This window comes from Pocillopora damicornis, chromosome 2, assembly GCF_964200805.1.
Source record: "Pocillopora damicornis chromosome 2, jaPocDami1.2, whole genome shotgun sequence".
Lineage (NCBI taxonomy): Eukaryota > Metazoa > Cnidaria > Anthozoa > Scleractinia > Pocilloporidae > Pocillopora > Pocillopora damicornis.
In genome coordinates, this window is record NC_142671.1 from 21,852,955 (window position 1) to 21,872,552 (window position 19,598).

General features: G+C 35.9%; 1 protein-coding gene across 4 annotated transcripts; it reads left to right on the forward strand.

Annotated features, from left to right (window-relative positions):
* Positions 1-1,023: 1,023 nt before the first annotated feature.
* LOC113682447 (nucleolysin TIAR) lies at positions 1,024-19,494 on the forward strand. Of its 4 annotated transcripts, none has more exons than XM_027199651.2 (17): positions 1,024-1,112; positions 1,187-1,215; positions 1,316-1,412; positions 4,132-4,230; positions 7,909-7,966; positions 9,927-10,014; positions 13,241-13,316; positions 14,390-14,420; positions 14,657-14,725; positions 14,948-15,016; positions 15,322-15,414; positions 16,077-16,161; positions 16,458-16,533; positions 16,895-16,960; positions 17,330-17,466; positions 17,718-17,764; positions 18,588-19,494. In XM_027199651.2, exons 1-17 carry the CDS (start codon positions 1,110-1,112, stop codon positions 18,740-18,742), a joined length of 1,278 nt encoding a protein of 425 aa, XP_027055452.2. In that variant the 5' UTR covers positions 1,024-1,109; the 3' UTR covers positions 18,743-19,494. The 4 variants fall into 4 exon arrangements, with proteins under 4 accessions (XP_027055452.2, XP_027055514.2, XP_027055579.2 ...); XM_027199713.2 differs by having other exon boundaries at positions 14,657-14,719; XM_027199778.2 differs by lacking the exon at positions 14,948-15,016.
* The last annotated feature ends 104 nt before the right edge of the window (positions 19,495-19,598 follow it).

Below are 19,598 nucleotides of genomic sequence, written 5' to 3' on the forward strand. Positions count from 1 at the left end.
GTCTTTGGAAGAGTATAACAGGGTAGTTTAGTATTGTCAACTAAGTTGATATTACTAAATTACCCTGATTTTTTGTAAGTTGACTTATCAGAAGTAAGTTGCATGTAGATAACGTGAACATGAAACCTGACAGACATTGTGGGGTTTAAAGTCGCGCCGGCTAAAAATGCAAAATTGCATTTCTCATTCCCTTGCGCAGAACAGCGGCAGCAACCAACTAGTCTTGTAAGAGAGGTCACGCTGAGCGAAATATATGCAGATACGCTCCATTGCCAACGCAGTGCAATTTTTTTATATACGTTGCCAGAGTTTCAACACTGAGGTGGCAACTCTCTCTCTTGTATTGCCTCCGAAATTGTGCTGTGAAATGTTGCTGAGTGATCCAATTTTATGGCAAAAGTTTCAATTTAATAGTCGACCCAAAATGTAATTTTTACTAGGAAAATTGACGATGAAAATTTGGCTAAGAGAACAATATTAAATTTAATTGACCCATTTACCCCTAAGAGTGACTAGCATCTAATTTCTCCTTACAATATCACTCTTAAATCAAACATTAAGCCCGTAGGAATAAAGGAAATGATCAGCAACTAACTAAGTTGTTGATTGTTTAAGAAATTCTTCCTTGCAACACTTAGGAAAATGTATAAAAAAACATGGAGAATATAGATACTGATATTAGGGTGTAAAGGGTTAAAGGCTGCATACAATTACATCTCTTGGTTGGATGGTAGTTAACATACCAGAACAAGAGAGGATGGGCCCTCTCTTGTTCTGGAATGTTATGGCAAGCGCCAACAGTTTAAGTTATTTCCACTATCGTTTTCTATTCTTTGATTCATTGAGTACATCCAAACCATCAACACATCACGTTCACAGCAGATGTCGATATTTTCATCTTCCCGTTCAAACAGCTGAAAGGCAGGAAAAAAAAAGTTCAGTCTTGGCCTTGTACTGGCAGTATCTCTCCCCATGCCCTCCACACCAAGACCTCGAATTTCCCAGAGCTCCGTGCGACAACTTTATGACGTCACATAAATTAATGCGCGCGCAATAGTGGCTTCCCTTGAACTTTCTTCGTATATACTCCATCTTTTGATATAGCCACAATGGTAAGTGAAAAAAAAGAAAGTTCGCGCGATTTTTCCCTATTCTTCCCACTAACGAATGAATTTTCTGTTTCAAGGACGACATCGACGACAAGAAAACTAGCCTGTAAGTGAAAAAGCTGACATAGTATCGTAGATCTTTGGTTTCCTAGTTCAGGAAGTTGCACCCTGTCGTACGCTAACACATTTTTCGTTAATCACTCTAGCTACGTGGGGAACTTGGATCGTCGCTGCACCGAACAGTTTGTTAAAGATATTTTCTCTAAATGTGGAAAGGTCGTTAGATGCAAGATGATTAACGCGGTGGGTATTATTTGTTGTATGTTCTTTCAATTATGTTTTACTTGTAAGAAGTACCGGCCGGCTTTGTCGATCGTATACGATTAAAGCCTATTTTATTTGCAAATTTACCACTTGTTCGTTTGTAGAAGGGTGCCTGTACTTGTCTACATCACCATTAAACGTATTTGACTAGTTTGGAGATGTTTCTCCCTTTTCTTTCACTTTGAATCATATCGTGACGTTGTCAGTAGTTGTTGAAATTGTAAGCACACCTACGCGCTAGTTTCCGTGAACGTTAATTTTCTTTGCCATGTAGATGTCTTAATTGGTGGTATGAAAACCTTGATGAATTGCCTTTTGACAAAATTAGTTAATAAGAGCTTTCTTATTTTAATTGATGACCATTTTCTGAGACGGAGACGAATTAATTCTTGTTTTATTCGACGAGGTCTTCATTACACCGAAATGCATGTAGGTCTCTTCCTCCATACTTCCGGTGTTAAATTTTTCTGTCAGCGGGAAAATTTCATTCAGAAAAGAACTTTTTACGAAGTTACTGTGTTTTCGTGCCGATTTGAAAAATTATCCTATTTCAAAGATGTAACTATTCACTCCAAAGGAAACTGCAAATGCCAAAATGTATGATGGAAAAAGATGTGTTGTGGTCTTGTGACACCAAAACATAATTCTAGGACTTTACACCCAGAACTGGACCAAGAAAAGAACTTTAGAACTTGCTCCAAGTACAACTTTTTTAGAAAGATTGAGTACAGTACTATGGAACTACATACTCTGGGAGGTTTCATTTTACTTTTTAGCTCAGATATGCATATAGTTCTGATGAACACTCTAGAACTTATGAGGAAGTAACTCTAGTTGGCATCTTTAGAATGTGAAACGATTACCAGTTAATTGAAAAGCCATTTTCTGGGATTCAAGTCAACTATAATTCACTTTATTTTTTCTCATCTGCAAAATGCCTGGTGCTTTAGCTTGATTTTTAATAGACTTAATACCAGGTTTGTATTTGTCAAATGATTTAAAAAATTTCAACAATTTTCTAGTTGATGAGATATCTTAACTTGGGTATTATGTAACATCATACAGGTTAGCAAAGTTAGGAAAACTACAGTGCCGTGACAAAGTCATTGTGTGGTTAGAGGCTAAGAGATTCCCCCACTGTGAAAGCAAACTTTCTCACTCATTTGTCCAGTCATCAAAATTCCAAGAACCTTTGAATCCTTTGCTAAAAGGCTTGCTTTATGGATATTCTCAAGCTGTTTTTAAAATAGTTTTAAGTTCATTCTTTCTGGACAACTTCAAAGATGATTTGATGAGTTCTGTATTTTTAAGGATAATGTAGATATCTGAGTTAAGTTTTGTTATTTACTGTGACTTGTTATTGGGTTATTCTACAATATGACAGTGGAGTCTGAAGTTTAATCTCTCTCTTTTTTCATTTCATGATTGAATCTAAATCTTTTCACTGTCATTATGAGATTTGTTTAATTTTTCTTTTCTATTTCCACCCTTTCTTTTCTAGATTTTATGATTAAGATTTAATGATTAACTTAAATGTTTCGTCAGAAAAAAATTCTAGTCTCATGTTTCTAGCACTAGTACAACAAGAAAATTTTGACTTGAAACTTTGTGATGTTATGTACACACTACTGTACATCACCAGTAACATCATAAAATATTCCTTGATTTACAGTGATATTTGTACTGTAGAAATAAAAGATTCAGGTTGACAAGACCACATGTATCTCTTGAGTTTGAAGCACAAAGCTTTAAAAAATTAAGTGCTTCTTTAGTTGGTGATTATTTCGTTTGTTCTCATGAACTTAATATGTGATTCAGGGGTGATATTGTAAAGAGAAGTTACATGTTAGTCACTCTTAAGGGTCAAAGGATAAAAGACTATTTGTAAATTAAAAGATAATCTCCCACTTTGAGTTTCAAATCCATTGAATTTGAGCTACATGTAGGTGTTAAACTAAACTTATGAATAGCAGCTATAAGATTCTAGCATACAAAGGGCTATCTTTCAAATTTCTCTCTGCCTGCTGTACTTCATCTTAAAGGTTCAAAGGCTTGGGAAGGAGAACAAGTAAAGATGCTAACTATTTCATAAGGATCAATATAACAATCAAGTCAATATGTTTAGAAAATTAATGAGAAGAATATACAGTGCTTTGTTGGCTCTGTGCAGACATTGCATTCTCTTTAATACAATCTCTAATTTCTCTGCTTCTCTATTGCTGGTTACCTTTGGTGGCTTTTATTGCTGTTATTAAGTAGTTTCTTTACTAAGCCAGTTGATTGCTCCTAAAGAGTATTCATCTACTCTGAGATTTTTTTGTCACACATGGATAAAAAACAAGCTAAAATATTTGCATTTAAGTTCCTAGCTTTGTTCAACTTCTTATAGCCATCTAAAGTAGCCCCTTTTTCAAATAGCAAGCTTTTTTTTATCCTGTGAAATCAGCAGATGGTGATTGGAGCTTCCTAATATATCTCTTGCATCACAAATTTGTATTTTTCACCTAAAAGAAAGTAGCTTTTTTTGCATGATCAAACTTCACATAATGACAACACTCTTTTTTCTTCCTTCTGGCAAGCCAATAACTGTCATCAGTTCATCAGTAGTGACTAATCTTAGTAGCTCTTTTCTCTTAAGTCTCAGGAACAAATCATTTCAAAAGAGAATCTAACCAGTCTCACCTTTGTTATACTTTAGAGCTCATCAACAGACCCATACTGTTTTGTGGAATTTGAAAAAAGGAAAGATGCAGAATATGCCCTTTGTGCCATGAATAATAGGACTGTTTATGACAAGGTAAGTGGTACACCATCCAAATAGTGGACATACATGTGCATGCACATGAAATAAGTACTAATCATCTTCTTGCAGTTATCAGTGCAAGGGGCTCTGCATTGAGATATCCTGGTATGAGCCTTGGCTGGGTCATTGTGTTGTATTCTTGGGCAAGACACTCAACTCTTACAGTACGTCTCTCCTCTTGGTAACAGAAAATTGTTAGAAAATCTAGAGGAAATGTTGAGGTAACCCTGTGACAAACTGGAATCCTAATGGGAGGGGGGGCAGGAGAGTAGGAGGGGGGAAGGGGAGTCAGAGCACTCAAGTTCCTTCATGTACTTGAGACTGGGATGAAGAACATGTGGAGAAGCCTTGTGGCTTGTAATCTGACTAACCTACCAGCTCTAAAACTAAACTCAATGCAAAGATCTATAACAGATTTCAGTATCAAATGAGAAGCGTTTTAACCTGCAAATAAGCTCTTAATATTTCTTTGATCCTACATCCTCAAACTGATGCAGATTCTGTCTCTCTCAAATTTTGGTGATACTTTTATTTTCAAACTGTGCTCTGAAATAATGAAGTACTGGTTAGGTTAATTATTGTCCACTAGACCACCCCCTTACTGCCAATGCTAATCTGGGGGTACATTCTCGTGAAATGACAAGAAGTTTTGCTTCTACCTTTGGTTGAGATGCCAGTCCATTGTCTGGTAACCTGCGAGTATTTTCCAAATGGCTCTGAGAGTTTTTTTTTTAATTCCTATTTGTACTTTTGGGTGGAGAGAGGCACTATAAATGCAAGGTGTCTTGTCAAAGAACAAAACACAATAACAGGGCTAGAATTTAATTGGGACCTTTTTATCTAGAGGTCAGGGCATTGACTACACATACTAAGCTGGCAGGTATCCTGGATCTAATGAAATACTAGCAATCATTCATTTTTATCAATACAAATGAGATGCAGCAGCTTACACAGATTTATGGGGTTGAAGCATTTGTTTTGTTTCTGACAAATCAATGGTTGGCAAGTTAATTATCTAGGCTGTGTGATTTGATCAATGTTTTTAGATGTTGATGCTTCATTTACTGGAAGAAAAACATTCCTAATTTCATAAAGATTAAATTGGAACCTTTTTTTTCAAAGAGGATATGTTGAAATGATTGTCAATGCTATTCTGTGCATTCCTCCAATTAAGTTGTTCTTGATTAGAACAACCATAGGAGGGTTATGCATAAAAACAGTAACCATGGATTTTTTTCCAAATGACTGAACTTTTTTTCTTCTAAAATGCACTATAGTTTATTTTGATTTTTAGATGTTGATGCTTCATTTACTTTTAGAAAAACATTCCTAATTTCATAAAGACTAAATTGGAACTTTTTTTTCTAAAGAGGATATGTTGAAATGATTGTCAATGCTATTCTGTGCATTCCTCCAATTAAGTTGTTCCGAATTAGAATGATTGTAGGATTGTTATGCATAAAAACAGTTACCATGGTTTTTTTCCAAATGACCTTGAACTTTTTTTCTTCTAGAATGCACTATAGTTTATTTTGATTAGCCCTAGATCAATAGCACCTTGTGATCCAAGTTACTTTCCAGTCAAAGCAAAGTAGTATATCTACATTGCATCATAGATGAGGTCTACTACATGTATGTGAAATTGGGAACTTTCACAGTGATTAAATGCATTCACATAGTTCTTTGCATGTGATACCTAGTTGTCTAGAAAGGAATTGTGTTGATAATGTAATTGTCTACATACAGAATTTCATGCTTGGTTTTAGAGTTATTTTCTTTTTGTTTTGTGGTAGCAAAATCATTTTCTAGGTGGGATGATCAGTGTTATTTTCAAGGATGGAAACTTGCTTCCTAGGGAAGGTTTCCAGAATTGATGCTGTTGTCAGTATAGATACTTGTGCTTTTTTTGGAATTTTAAAATTTTTTTTAGGCTCAGCACTCAAGGGGAAATGCCTTGTTAAATAATGCCATTGGGATTTGACAAGCAGGTTTCATTTTTTCTAAGATCTACTCATTGAACTACCGTTATTGCTGTGACTGAGAATACTAACTTGTGTTCTAGTTGAATTCATTTTTGTGATGTAGCAAATTAAATTGAAATAACTCTGATGACAAATTTTCAAAACCTTTTTTTTTACACCTATCTTTTTCACCTTCAAGTGGCTGAAGGTTTACTTTTTAGGGAGTTCTTAGGGAAACAAAATTGTATAAGAACAATTTTTCCTTAACCTTCTCATCCAAATGTACTTCCGTCACTAATGTGACAGTGATTGTCACATTTAAGGTAGTGTTTTCACTGTGATGGTTTTATTCTGGAAAATTTGTGAACTATTCAAAGATGATATTCAGTTCCTAGTTGAGTCAGTCACAGGTATCAAACTGATTTTTTTAAATTAAACAAAAAATTGAGATTCATAAGCAACATCAGGTTATTCTGTAAGGGTTTTTTTGGTGTCATATAGAAAGAAAAGTAGCCACATGCAAATTACCACCTAAAGTCCTAACCAAGGGGGTTACCAGGTACTGGTAGTTGCTTGACTGAGAAACAGTTTGTTCTCTATCCTCATCATCAGATCCTGTATTCTTGAATTTTTATTGTTCCTTGACTGCCAATTATTCTATTGTAGTCACTCTGGCTGAAAATATCTTGAATTTAATGAATAGATTCCTACCTTTTTGGATATTGATGCTCAGAGAGGTTTCACTACACCTGCTGGCTTAAACAAGCTTTGTTAACGAAGGGGCAAGCCATGAATGGATTATTTAAATGAAAAAAATAAAGCAAAACATGTTAACTAGATTGATTCAGTCTTGTTTTGGAAAAAAGGTAGTTGTATGGATTAAGCAAATTAACTTTCTTGAATCCAATTGTTAATGTTATTGGTGAAACCAATCCAAGTTTTGATCTGTAGCTGGAGATGTTTTTTCCCAAGTTGTGAAAGTATTTTTAGTACAATGGGCATGTTTACACCCAGATGTGTTAAAAAATTAGTTTGGTTTAATTCAAAACATATCAAGAGTTGTGTAGAAGCGAGATACTTTTATTAGTTTTCTAGTTCCCATTTCTTGTTTGAAAGTTGTAGTGAGCTTAGTACAGGTCTATTGTTTGCATAAAGAGGACAGGTGAGCTCTGAATAGTGGGAGTTGTTTGTGGACTTAAAGAGATGTTACAGAAGAGACCCATGGGGTTTTAATTTCAGAGACTTATTTATATTCCAGTGGTTTTAAGCCTGACAGGTTTGAATATAATTATTTTCACTTTGGACCAATGGGTTCCCTCCAAATGGCAGATCTGTCATGTTTAAGGAGTAGAATTAATAAATACTGCATTCCCTGCAATGGAAAACATCTGTAGATGAAGCAGATAAATCACCTGTGTTTGAAAACTGGATGTTGGTTTTATGCTTGTAAAATTAGTATTTAAGGTGATCACATAGTAGAATCAGTATACCACTAATTTGCTGTAAGTCAAGTTCACTGGGATGATTAAATTGTAACTGCGTTGTGGTCAGAGACTCTTTTAGAATTCTTGTGCAAGCTTCACTGTTGGCCACCTGCATAATGGAGTGAACACCAGTAGCCAGAGGAGTGCTATAATAAGAAGATCAATTAGTGATTAATAATGGATGATGTTCATTGTTTCTTTCTTCTTCCCTTGCATGTCCTGCCCAGAATATTAAGGTGAACTGGGCGACTAATAACACTGGAGGCATGAGGAAAGACACAAGTAGTGAGTACATAATTTTTCTTCATCATTGAACACTTAATTTGCAGACTCATCTCCTTTTATTTGTGATGAGATTTGTATGGCTTATTTCATTGATTTACAACAAAGAAATCAGACTCCTCCTTTGCTATTTTTATCTCGTATACACTCACACTCTCTCTGTGTTTTGAAAAGTTCTGCTTTGGATTATAAGCTTGGTATTCAAGAACTATAGGGGTCAAGCATTGAAATGCCTAAACGTGATTTTGCAGATTTCCTATGAGAACTGCTCATGTTTACTGTAATATTAAGAGGCTTGGATTCATGGTTGATTTAAGGACTTCCAGAATCATTGGTTTGAAGTAATTTATTGGTGACCTCATTAATATTAACCACTTCCACTTGAAGTTTTCTTGGATATTTTCTCCTGCAAAATTGCCTAGATTTTGCAGATATTTGTGGAGAGCCAGCTCTTGTTCCTGGTCTATTATGAAAGGATATTTTCAATTATATTATTAGTATGGTGTTAACCCATTTTCCCAATTAATCCACAAGCAATCTTTGTCAAATCATCAATGTGTTTGACAGATTGGTTCTGACAACATGAATTCAACCTCCACTTGATTAAGCAATTTTTTTCTTTCAAAGCCAGTCAAGTTTGACAGGGAGGGAATGCTGTCACAACTGAATGACAGCTCTGTGCTTAAACAACCTAAATATACATGTATCTCTCTGACCTTTCTAGAACAAAAAAAAATGGTTGTTATCTTTTTATGGCTACTGCCTCCTATGGAGGCAAAGCCATATTGTTGTCCTGTGGAGTGAGTGAGGGTAGCAAAAAAATACCAATCACTTCTTTGTCCACAATGAGTTTTGCAGAGTTTTACCCCATATCCCTCACTCTTGGCTTTGGTTTGTTTTGGAACATCTTTGGTTGTTCAATGTTTAGTGACAATTTCTTTGAATCTGATCTTATTGTTCATCTCTTAGTGTACTATAGAAGAAAATAAACATCTCACAATCATTTCAGAAGGGTGTGTGAAAGAGAAAGGTTTACTTTGCAGAAATGTCTTAAAAGGAGTGATTGGGCATCATGAAAATTTATAGAATAATTTTTTTTCTTAAAAGAGAGAGCATTTTACCATTTGAAACAGCAAATTGTTCCCAGTAGATGTAAAGATATATTTTTTTCAGTTCTAACCGTGACAGCACAATAGATGATCAATATCTCAAAATAATTTTGCAATGGCTTCTCCAGCACGTTATTGAAAAAAAAATTTCCTTGCAGAAATATCTAAATAGGTTTGGTCTACACATTGTGGAAACTCTGGAGAAAAATGTTATTTATTTGAATAGAGATGATTTTACCATTTCAACCAGCAACAAATGCTCACAAGAGCTGCTAAATTTGCAAAGTGAGCAAGGTCTGAAATATGATATGTTCAGTTCAATAGGGTGGCGCCATTCAATGGAATGGTGGAATCGCAATGGAATTAGAAAATGCTACCTTATAGCATTATCATACAACCTCTGGTTCTTTTCAATGCTCTAAAAGTTGTGCTATAACAGTAGCCATATGCGGTCTTAACTGCCAATTTTTGTCCCTATGAGTCTATAGCCTCCATTGTACATTACCTTTGCCTTTATTCGAGCAAGAAATGTGTTGCTAAATCTCAGAACTCATAGATTTCTTTTTATTCAGAATTCTGATGTATATTGAGTGTTTATAGAAGCTGGAAGCTTTCTGGGCAGACAAAGACCTCAGACTATAAACTAATTAAAGTGCAGAATCATTAAAAACTAGAATATTATGCTTTTCCAAAGCCTTTTAGTTGTTTTCAACTCTTATAAAGGAACTCAGCTACCATGCCAGCCACCATGACAGTGGAAACCAGATAACCATTTGACAGGCTTTTTTTCAATAAATCTGTTGTGTCTCAGCTAGAATTATTAATCATTGTTTGGTTTTGTGTTATCATTTCAGATCATTATCACATATTTGTGGGTGACCTTGACCCAGAGATTGAGAATGAGGGTCTTTATAAGGCTTTCTCTGCTTTTGGACAAGTATCGTAAGTATCTGGGTTCTTTTTAATTATTATTTCCTACATATATCACATAAGTGTTACAATTGAACTGTATGCAATTGGTGAAACATCAGTATTAATCTTCAGCATCCTCTATATTTTGAAATGTTGACTGTGTGAAAATTTACATGAACCAATTAGATCTGGTTGGCTAATACATTGTGATACCTCTGATTTTATGCGATCTTCAAAGAAATAATCCAGTCAATGTTGAGGAGAGATGCATCAAGCGTACTTCACACCTGTTTGCTTATACTGCATTGTATACATCGAGAAGGATGAACCAAACAAAATTGATAGCACAAAACCCCATTAGTTTTTTTTTCTCAGTCACTGATGTACTCAGTAACCATCAATTTTGAATTGTCCATACTTGTCCACTTCTATATACAAAGTGTCACAAGAAGAAAAGTCTGAAAAATGTACTTGGTTTTTGGTGTTCTTCTTAATACTTATTCCTCAAGGACAAAACCATATGGATGCTGAAGATTAGAGCTGTTCCATAACATTAATAATTATTATACCATCTTTGGTCAAAACAGAGATCAAATAGTTTACCTTCCTAAAAGTTCAACAAGAGGAAACAAACAAACCAGCAACTAAGAAACTCTTTTACTCTATGATTTTTCTTCAGTCTGCTTTACTAAAGTATTTCAAGTAAAAAAAAAAACTTTTTAGATAATGTATACAGTAGGGTGCATTGCTGTCCTTAATTACTAAAAAGAATGGCTGTTAAACTTTTCTTTTTGCCAGGTAACAAACTAGGAGTATTGTGTGTGACTCAGCCCTTTACCCCCTAACATTGGTATTCATAATTATTCTCTGCACTCCTCCTCTACATTTTCTATGGTATCAACAATGAGAATTTGCCTGAAAATCAGGAGCTTCCTAAATTGGTTATCATTTCCTTCATTCTCATCACCTTAGTGTTTGATTCAAAAGTGATACTGCATGGAGAAATTAGATGCAAATCACTCTTAGGGGTTAAAGGGTTTATTGCTGGGTTAAGTGTAATGGACCAGTGGCTTATCCACTTGGGAGAATACGCTGAGTGGTGAAACATTTATTCATATGAAGAGAACATAAACTCCAAGTGGCTTTTGCATGTTCTGTATTTTGCATGCATTGCCACTGTAATAATTTACACCAAATTCTTCAATTACACTTCAAGCTCAGAAATGACAAAGTCTTTGGTTTGCAGTGATTACCAATGCAAAGCTGAGAATGGGAGTGGTTGAAGTTAGGTTGCTTTTTTTATCTTTTCAATTTTTTTTTAATACTATAATTATGATAAGTTTTGGCTACCTAACTATTTCAAGTACAAAACTCTCCTGAGAATAAACATTTTGGAATTAATATGAAAGAGAAAGTTTTCTAGGAAAAAAAAGCCATTTCAATTCATTTACACTATAACTGGAAAACAGGCCACTAAGAACAAGGGTGGAAATATAGAAATATAGAAATTGGCTTTGAAAGGCTCACTGAAATATTACCCACCTCTTGCAATCCAAGTATTCAAATTCAATGTGTTTAGTTGTGCATGTCACTGAAGATTGGAGGTGGTGAGTTATGATCCTTCCATTAAGTAGTTCTGTACAGTTCAGTGGGAAAAGAAATCTCTCAATTAGTACATGTGCTATTAATGGTCAATTTAATGGGTCATATTACAATGTACAGCCTGCTGAATTCAAGAATTTTTGTTTGCATTTTATTCTTCCCCCTCTAATTGAACCCAGAGAAGTAACAGATATCTTACAAACCTTTTTTTTGGTCTGTACTGTAAGTTATGAAGCTTCTTATTTTCTGCTTGGATTTATGGCTGGCACACTTTGTGCTTGGGCCATAAACCCAATCAGAAAAAATTGGTCCATAACTTTTGGTGCAGACTTCAAACTCAGTCAGTGAGAGGTGTTTCCATCTGGATTGCTTTTATTTACGATTCGCTTTTTACTACAGATTGTGCTATACAATTATCTGAAACTGATTGTATAGCATTTTGCAAAATTCCTTCCAAGTTGCATTTTTTAAATGTATTCTGCCGCTGATTTAAATGAAGGCTATGGATTTGGGCTTATAAAGTATGATTTGCCCCCCTTAACTTGACTCTGTTGTGTGTTCCACTTGGTAAATCTGTGTTTACATACCTATGTGAAGGCCTACTCACGGAGTGTTACATGAAGCACATAGTTAGATGTCAATAGTGTTTTAAATCTCCCTGGGTACATGAAAGTGGCTGAATTGTGGTGGGCAAACCATCATGGTGTTAAAAATCATGGTCCATAGACTGCTGATCACTGCAAAGTTTTTGTATTATTGCACACATTTTGATTGGTTTATACTCATGATCTATTGGAGGACAGACACAAAGATGACATTACCTTGGCAATTTTTTTCTTCTCTATTATATTTAACAGATAGATTCCATGTTGCTCTGGGTGTGGTTAGCAATAGTGCACAAAAGAAGCCAAAATGTGGTGAAAACATCGGCAACACACTTTGCTGCACCTTGTTAGACATTTTTTTGTTCTGAACACATTTTGGAATCATCTGTGATCCTTTCTAGGCAGATGCACAGCAACATGGAATCTATTTGTTAAGCTGATTTTATAAGCTGAATATTACCCTTCAGTTTACCAACAGTCCAATTTGTGATGCATTGAACATGTTTCATATTTGTGATATTATATACCATGCTTAGTGTAGTACTTGTTGTAACACTTCCTTCCTTATTTGCTTGAATACAGATGAATGTGCACTAATTGCATCCCGCCCAGGCGATGTATGCCATTTCCTTGCTTGTTTTTTCTTCTTTTTATCATCTTAATCAGTAGATTAGTCAGAGTTAACCAAGGAGACAAAATAGTTTCTCGCTACGTACAGTTACATATTTGTTGTAGATTGTAAGAGGACTGTTTTGGAAATTGCTCTGAAGGCAAAGCTTTCAATTATGATTTTAATATTTGCCTTGAATTAAGGGTTGCTTGTGCTATGGTTATAACCAAGGTTGTTGCAACAGAAAGTTTTACATTTAACATAAGATAATCCTCGCTCTTTTTAGGTCATGCTGTTAGCATATTTTCTTTAATCATTATCATTTAGGGAAATGTAATTCTGAAGATTGTTTGCTTCTTTTGTATCCAGTTTTTGTAAGAAAAAGTAATCCTTGAAAATGCTGAGTTAGTATAAAAACTGCTGTATTACTTTCATTCAGGGATTGTCGTGTTGTAAAAGATACTACATCTGGAAAGTCCAAGGGATATGGTTTTGTGTCATTTGTCAAAAAGGAGGTATGTAAGAAACTGTTAGAGGCAATGCACTCCATTTGTTTTTAGCAATAGTAGTCATGGATTAGAAAATTCACAATACTTAATCAGAATTAAAATGAATTGCAACTTGGTCACCTACTTCTCCCCTCACTTAACCCTTTAATTCTCAGAATTGATTATTAACATGTAATGAGAATACTCAAAGTTATTAGACAGAAGTTGTTCTCTTGATCTAAAACCAAATTCTGGTAACCAAGTTACAAGGAAATGCGAAACAGCCAAAGGGGAGAATCAACAATCATATGTTGGGAGCAGAAGGGTTAAAAATTGTTAACATGTATGAACACCATGTGTGATCTCATGTGTGCTCTTGAGCCAAATGAAAAATACTACTTAACTTTAGTTCATTGTGATCTGTTCTTTTTTAAATAGCAGAGGAAAGTACAAATTGAATAGAAAAAACAATTAAGAACAAGGATTGCTGCTCTAAGTGACATGCTTCTTTTTGTAGCCTCTCCCAGTTTTAAGTTTCTGCTGTGAGTTCTTGGGAATGACTTGTCAGTATCATGATAACTTAAAGCTGACATTTTTTATCATGAAAAATAACTTAAGCTATATAAATCTGACTTGCTGTCAACCCACAGGCCAGAAGTGAAGAAGTTAATTTCATGCTCTGTCTCTATATTTTTATTATAGTTCTCAATTAGTATGTGTGCTATGATTGGTCAGTTTAGCAAGTCATATTTCACTGTATGGCCAGCTAAATTCAAAAGTTTATTTGAAGTGAATCTTCCCCCTCTATCTGAATGTAGAGATGAAATAAACATCTGGTCTGTACTGTAAGTTATGGAACCTCCCTTTTCCACTTGCTTTTTGGCCTGTGTACATTGCTTTGGCCATAAATGTGGGTGGAAAAGTATTGGTCAGTAACTTAGAGTACAGACCTCAAACTTGGTTAGCAAGAGGTATTCAACACTTGGAAGGAGATGAAATAAGTTCATAGGCACCATGCTCTTTGCTTTTATGGTCTGCAAAGCTGAGACTAAAGCTGAGATAGTTGATGTTAATTTTTGCTGTTGATTGACAATTTTTAGGATGCTGAGAAAGCCATGAGGGAAATGAAAGGTATTTTTGTGATCTTGAATCACTTTTGCAATGTTTTTCTCTTAGTTTTTTTCTCTGTGAAAGGAATGTCCAAAACTGGAGATACAAAGTCCTCTTCTGCTGTTATAAGTAATGTCCAGAATTGATTTTTTTAATGATTAATTCATAAACACACTATGAATCTGTGCTTTGTGATGACTTTATTTCTGTCAAAATTTCCCTGCTGAGATTAGGAAAACCTGTGTGGTTTAATTTAGGTCAGCAGTTAAAAGGCAGAAACATACGAACTAACTGGGCTGCTAGGAAAGCAATGGTACCAGGTGAGGGTATGGACTTGTTTATTTGTTTGTCTGTTGGACATGATCACCAACTAAAGGAGCTGTTAATTTTTAAGCAAATTCTTTTTGTCAGCGCTTGAGGAAATGTTTATAGAACAGTAGAGAATATGCATTAGGGTGAACAGGGGTAAACTGAAAACTCAGTGTTTGAAAACTAAACCAGAGATTTGTGATGATCAGTGTTGAAATGCTTTTTTCCAAATCATTTAGATCAGTTCCCCCTTTCAAGATTGACCAATGTATACCAGATGCAAAAGTTCCCTTCCTGGTTTACTCCTGGTAAACATATAACTTTCCTTTATCATACCACACTACACTGAAGGGAATGGGAATGGGCTACAACTGTAACTTATCAATCAGAAGATGTGTTATTGATACAACTCCATTGTAATTAATATAATTAATAACAAAATTTATATCAGCTACATGGGAGAATTGGGGAAAAAATCTGGAGAAATAGAAAAAATATTTTGAGTAATGGGTAAAGATGTCAAATGCTTCTTTTCAATATTTATTCTCTCAGTACTGTTCAACTTCAGGTGCACATGCTTGAATATTTATTTGCTTGTATTGTTTCTTTTCAGCAACAAAGCAACTGTCATTGGAAGAAATATCACGTCAGGCCTCTCCATATAACTCCACCGTGTACGTTGGTAATCTTCCACCGGGTTGCACTGGTAACTACATTTATTTCTCTATTGTGGTATTGCAATATTGACTCTGTACTGTCATGTGCATATGCGACAAATTTTTCTTTCAAGTACTCTATTGTTTCCCTGACTGGCTTTCAGCATCTTTAGTCAAACTAGGATAGACTTTTAACTGGTCCTCTGGGTTAGGATTAAAGTATTCCTTTTCTTGGGTTTTACCCAGTAATCAAATGAAGTTGTTGAGTGTTTTGCCCAGGAGGGAAAGGGGGGGGTGGGGAAGATTTATTACCTTGGACAATAGATGTGACTTTTGTTATCCCTGCATATAAGTTTAACTCAGAAAACCACATTTATATTTATGTTGAGTAAGCCTGTGTGTACAAGTCAGAGGGAGCTTTTGAAGGCCTCCCCCTCCCCCTCCCCACCCCAAAAGGCAAACAATTCTTTCTTGCTTGAATGTTGTGTTGTTGTGTCTTACATTGTGTTGTTTTGTTTGACTGTTTTTTTCTTCCTAAAATCTGTTTATGGTGCTGTTTGGAAAAAGTTGAAACCAGCCCTGACTGTTATTCAAAAAATATTTTCAAACAACAATGTGATTTTGATATAAAGTAAAATGTGTTCAGATGAAGATTACAGAATTAATTCTTTCTGAGATGAAGTAGACTGTAACTTATTTGCCTTTTTTTCAGATGATACACTTCGTCAGAACTTCTCACACTTTGGACAGATCTATGACATCAAAATATTTCCAGAGAAATTTTATGGATTTATCAAGTGAGTTGGACTTGAGTATTGAACCATGCACATACATGTACACTAACCGTGCAGTTTTTTAGCTCAAAACAAAAATAAAAGCAAAGGAATCTTGTTAATTACCGTTCGTCAGCCAATTATTAGAGGGTCATTGTTAAGATATTATTTTTGCGGTTGAGACGCACTTTAGAGGGCGTCGCCATGTGGAAAGGGGACTAAGTTAATTGGTACAAATACTCTGACTGTTGGCGAAGGTTTCATCGTAAATATGCACCTAATTCCACCTGCTAACTTTACTTTCCAACTTCATTCGACAGATTTTACACACATGACCAAGCATTAGATGCCATTTACAAATCACAGAGAACTGTGCTAGGAGATAATTTATTGAAAGTAAGTTTACCACCAAGATTACTTTAATTCTAGGTAAAATGAACACATATTTGGCACCTATCTCAAGATTTCCCTGATAACCTTTTTCGAAATTTAAATTTCCCATATTATGTTCAGGAGCAAATTACTTTTACATGTATGAAGGTGGCCTGACAGTCAATTCTCCCAAATGATTATCCCTCATTTATTTAAATACTGCTTATGAGAGTTACATGTTCCATCAAGGCAACGTTTTTGTTGACGTATTCTTTTTGATTATGGTCATTCTTGAACTGACGAAAACTCAGTTGTACTCGATAAGCGAAATAATGACATCAGTTAAGTATTGTGGTTGAGTTGTACGTATAATTATTCTTCACAGTGTTCTTGGGGAAAGGAACAGACAGATATGAACAACGCTCAATCAGCAATGCAGCAATGGCAGCAGGTATTATGATAAGTTTACGTTCGTTAGTTAGGGAATTAAAACGCTCGACCTTGGCAGTTCCCTTTATCCCTAACTTGGAAGCCATCTGTAGGTGTGAAGATCTTTGTCTTTTTTCGTCATTATGTCGGGCCTGAATGATTTCAGACGGATTTTCATCTTTTCAGTTCAACACTTCTTTAAAATACAGGAGAATAAATTATCTGGGTAGTGAAAGGACTAACTGCATGCTTTGATGCCCTGCTGTTGCACAGAATTACTTTTTAAATTCCGCCCATGTGTATGGTTTACATGGTAAAGTTATGTATCTCATTTGATCCATGTACTAAGTCAGGTTGGCCTGATGATATGTGTAATCTTTCTTCTCATCAGTATTATCAACAATATTATCAGCAAGTTTACAATCAACAACCCATGCAGCAGCAGTCTCCGGCTCAGGCTGGGTATGTTCAGTACCCAGCAGCAGCAGCGGCAGCTCAGTATGTTTACTATCCACAGCAGCCCTTTGGGTAAGTCCAGAAGTATCACTGTCCAGTCGCCTCTTGATGTTTGGGCTTTGAATATATTCTCGAAAGATATTACTACTGTATTTATTGCACCTAACATGCTTGTTTATATACTCTGGTTTTCGGTTGTCATTCGCTTTCAAAATACTATTTAGATGGCTTACAATTTTATCTCTACATATTAGAGAACTTGCCTCGTTGGTTTTAATTTTCTATTGCGACGAATTAGTGATGTTCTGTTTCTCTTTTCACAGAAACCAACCAATGCAAGTTGTGCAAGCAGCAATGCCGGGGTATCCTGGTGAGATATTGTCAGTTGTGAAAAGATGAGCCTTTCGAAAATCATGTCTGTGGCTACTGTGGAGTTTTTAGGTTGTCCAACTAAGAATTTGGTTTGTTTAAACACGAGTTTTCTATAACCTTATTTATTGTGCACTTGTTAAGAAAAGTTGTTAGGCACTCGTCTAAATATGCGTACGCTATAAAGTTTCTTCCTCGCACCCACCTGACTCGTGATCAAATGCGAACTTCGATTTATCTTCGTCACCTATAGTCGTCACAAATTGTGGTTACGCGGTGAAAAGGGATATTCTTAGCTTAAGCCCACCCAAATTCAGGCTTTCAGGTTGTTTCCGGTTTTGCAATCAGAGTAACACCTCTCCTCCCCCTTGTGTTCCTCTCTGTTATGCAGTTGGTCGCCGTTTCCACTGGTGTCACATTTTACTGACTAAATGACTTGTCTTTAAGCATTCCCTATTTGCCGAAGTAACCCTTGGCGCAAGTCAATGGGAATCGGCCAAAAACAAAATGTTTTATCCCGGCGCCACCTGAACCCATACAAGCGAAGCGTGCGGGCTTCCCAGAGTTCACAGTGGGCCGGAATATTTTTGGAAGACTTCTGTTGACTTGCGTGATGTATTACGTAGGAAATGGGAATGCTTGTAGTCTATCGCTAATCTTAGACCAGGGTTAATTAATATTTGCATAGGATTGATCATGATCGTAGCCAGCAGACTTGATTTCCAAGCTCATCTCATTTTAGGCGCTAACACGACCATTCAAGGTCTTTTGATCAAATTCAACCGCTTTCCCTTTAGTCACTTTCCTCCTTTGCTCTTCTTCAGCTCAAATGTCGCCAGCGTCTTCAGCTGGTCAACAGCCTCCCACTCAGAATCAGCAGATGATGGGTATGATTGGGCCTCATCACCAAGGAGCTCCCTCCCCTGCCAATCCAACTTCTTACGTCATGCAGCAGGCTGCAGGCTACCCAACACAGTAGTGATACCACAAGAAACCACTGTATAAGAGCAAAGAAATCATTTAACTTAGAAACCGTCGACAGAGTTGACAATAGACGAATCCTCTAGACGAAAGAGGAACAATTTATTGAGAGGAAAATATGCAACGAAGTTTTTGAACACAAAATTCTCTCGTCTCGCATCAGATGAAAACAAAACAAAAAAAATATCCAGGCTATAAAAAAAAGCGAATCCTTGTGTAGCATTGAACCCTTTTGTGTTGAAAAAGTAGGGCAGTAGTGCGTAGAGCATTTTAACTATAAAGCTGATAACCATACATGTATACTTTGTACAGTTTAAAAAGTATATTTTGTATTTATTGCGTTCCCTTTGTTGGATTTGGATTCTACCTCTGACGCCTTTTTAAACGTATAAACAATATTTTTTCATGCCATGAAAGCGATATCTCGTACGATTTGGTGGCTCTTTGTAGAATTTAACCCCGCAATATTTGAAAATGAACTTTTTCAACATACAAAAGGTGTTCAGGGCTGGGCTTAGCTGCGTAAATAGCAGTAACTGTGTTCCATGTCACAAAGCTGTGTACATTTGTCGAATGTGGATCTCTCTCTCTCGCTGGTCGTGCTTTTTGTAGTGTAACAGTTTAGTATTTGTAGTCATGTGAAAAGAACAGAAAGCTCTGGGGGAAAATGACGAAGTATGAATGTAGGGATATATGCGCTGCCGCCTCCAGCGACCAGGAAAAGAAGAAATAAAAGAGACGTTTTGCAAAGTAATGCGCATGTGAATGTACAAATCACATCCAACAGTTCCTTCACAGGAGTGCGGAAAGTGAGGAGGTTGTTATTGTGGAACTCTCATATAAGTATGATAAAT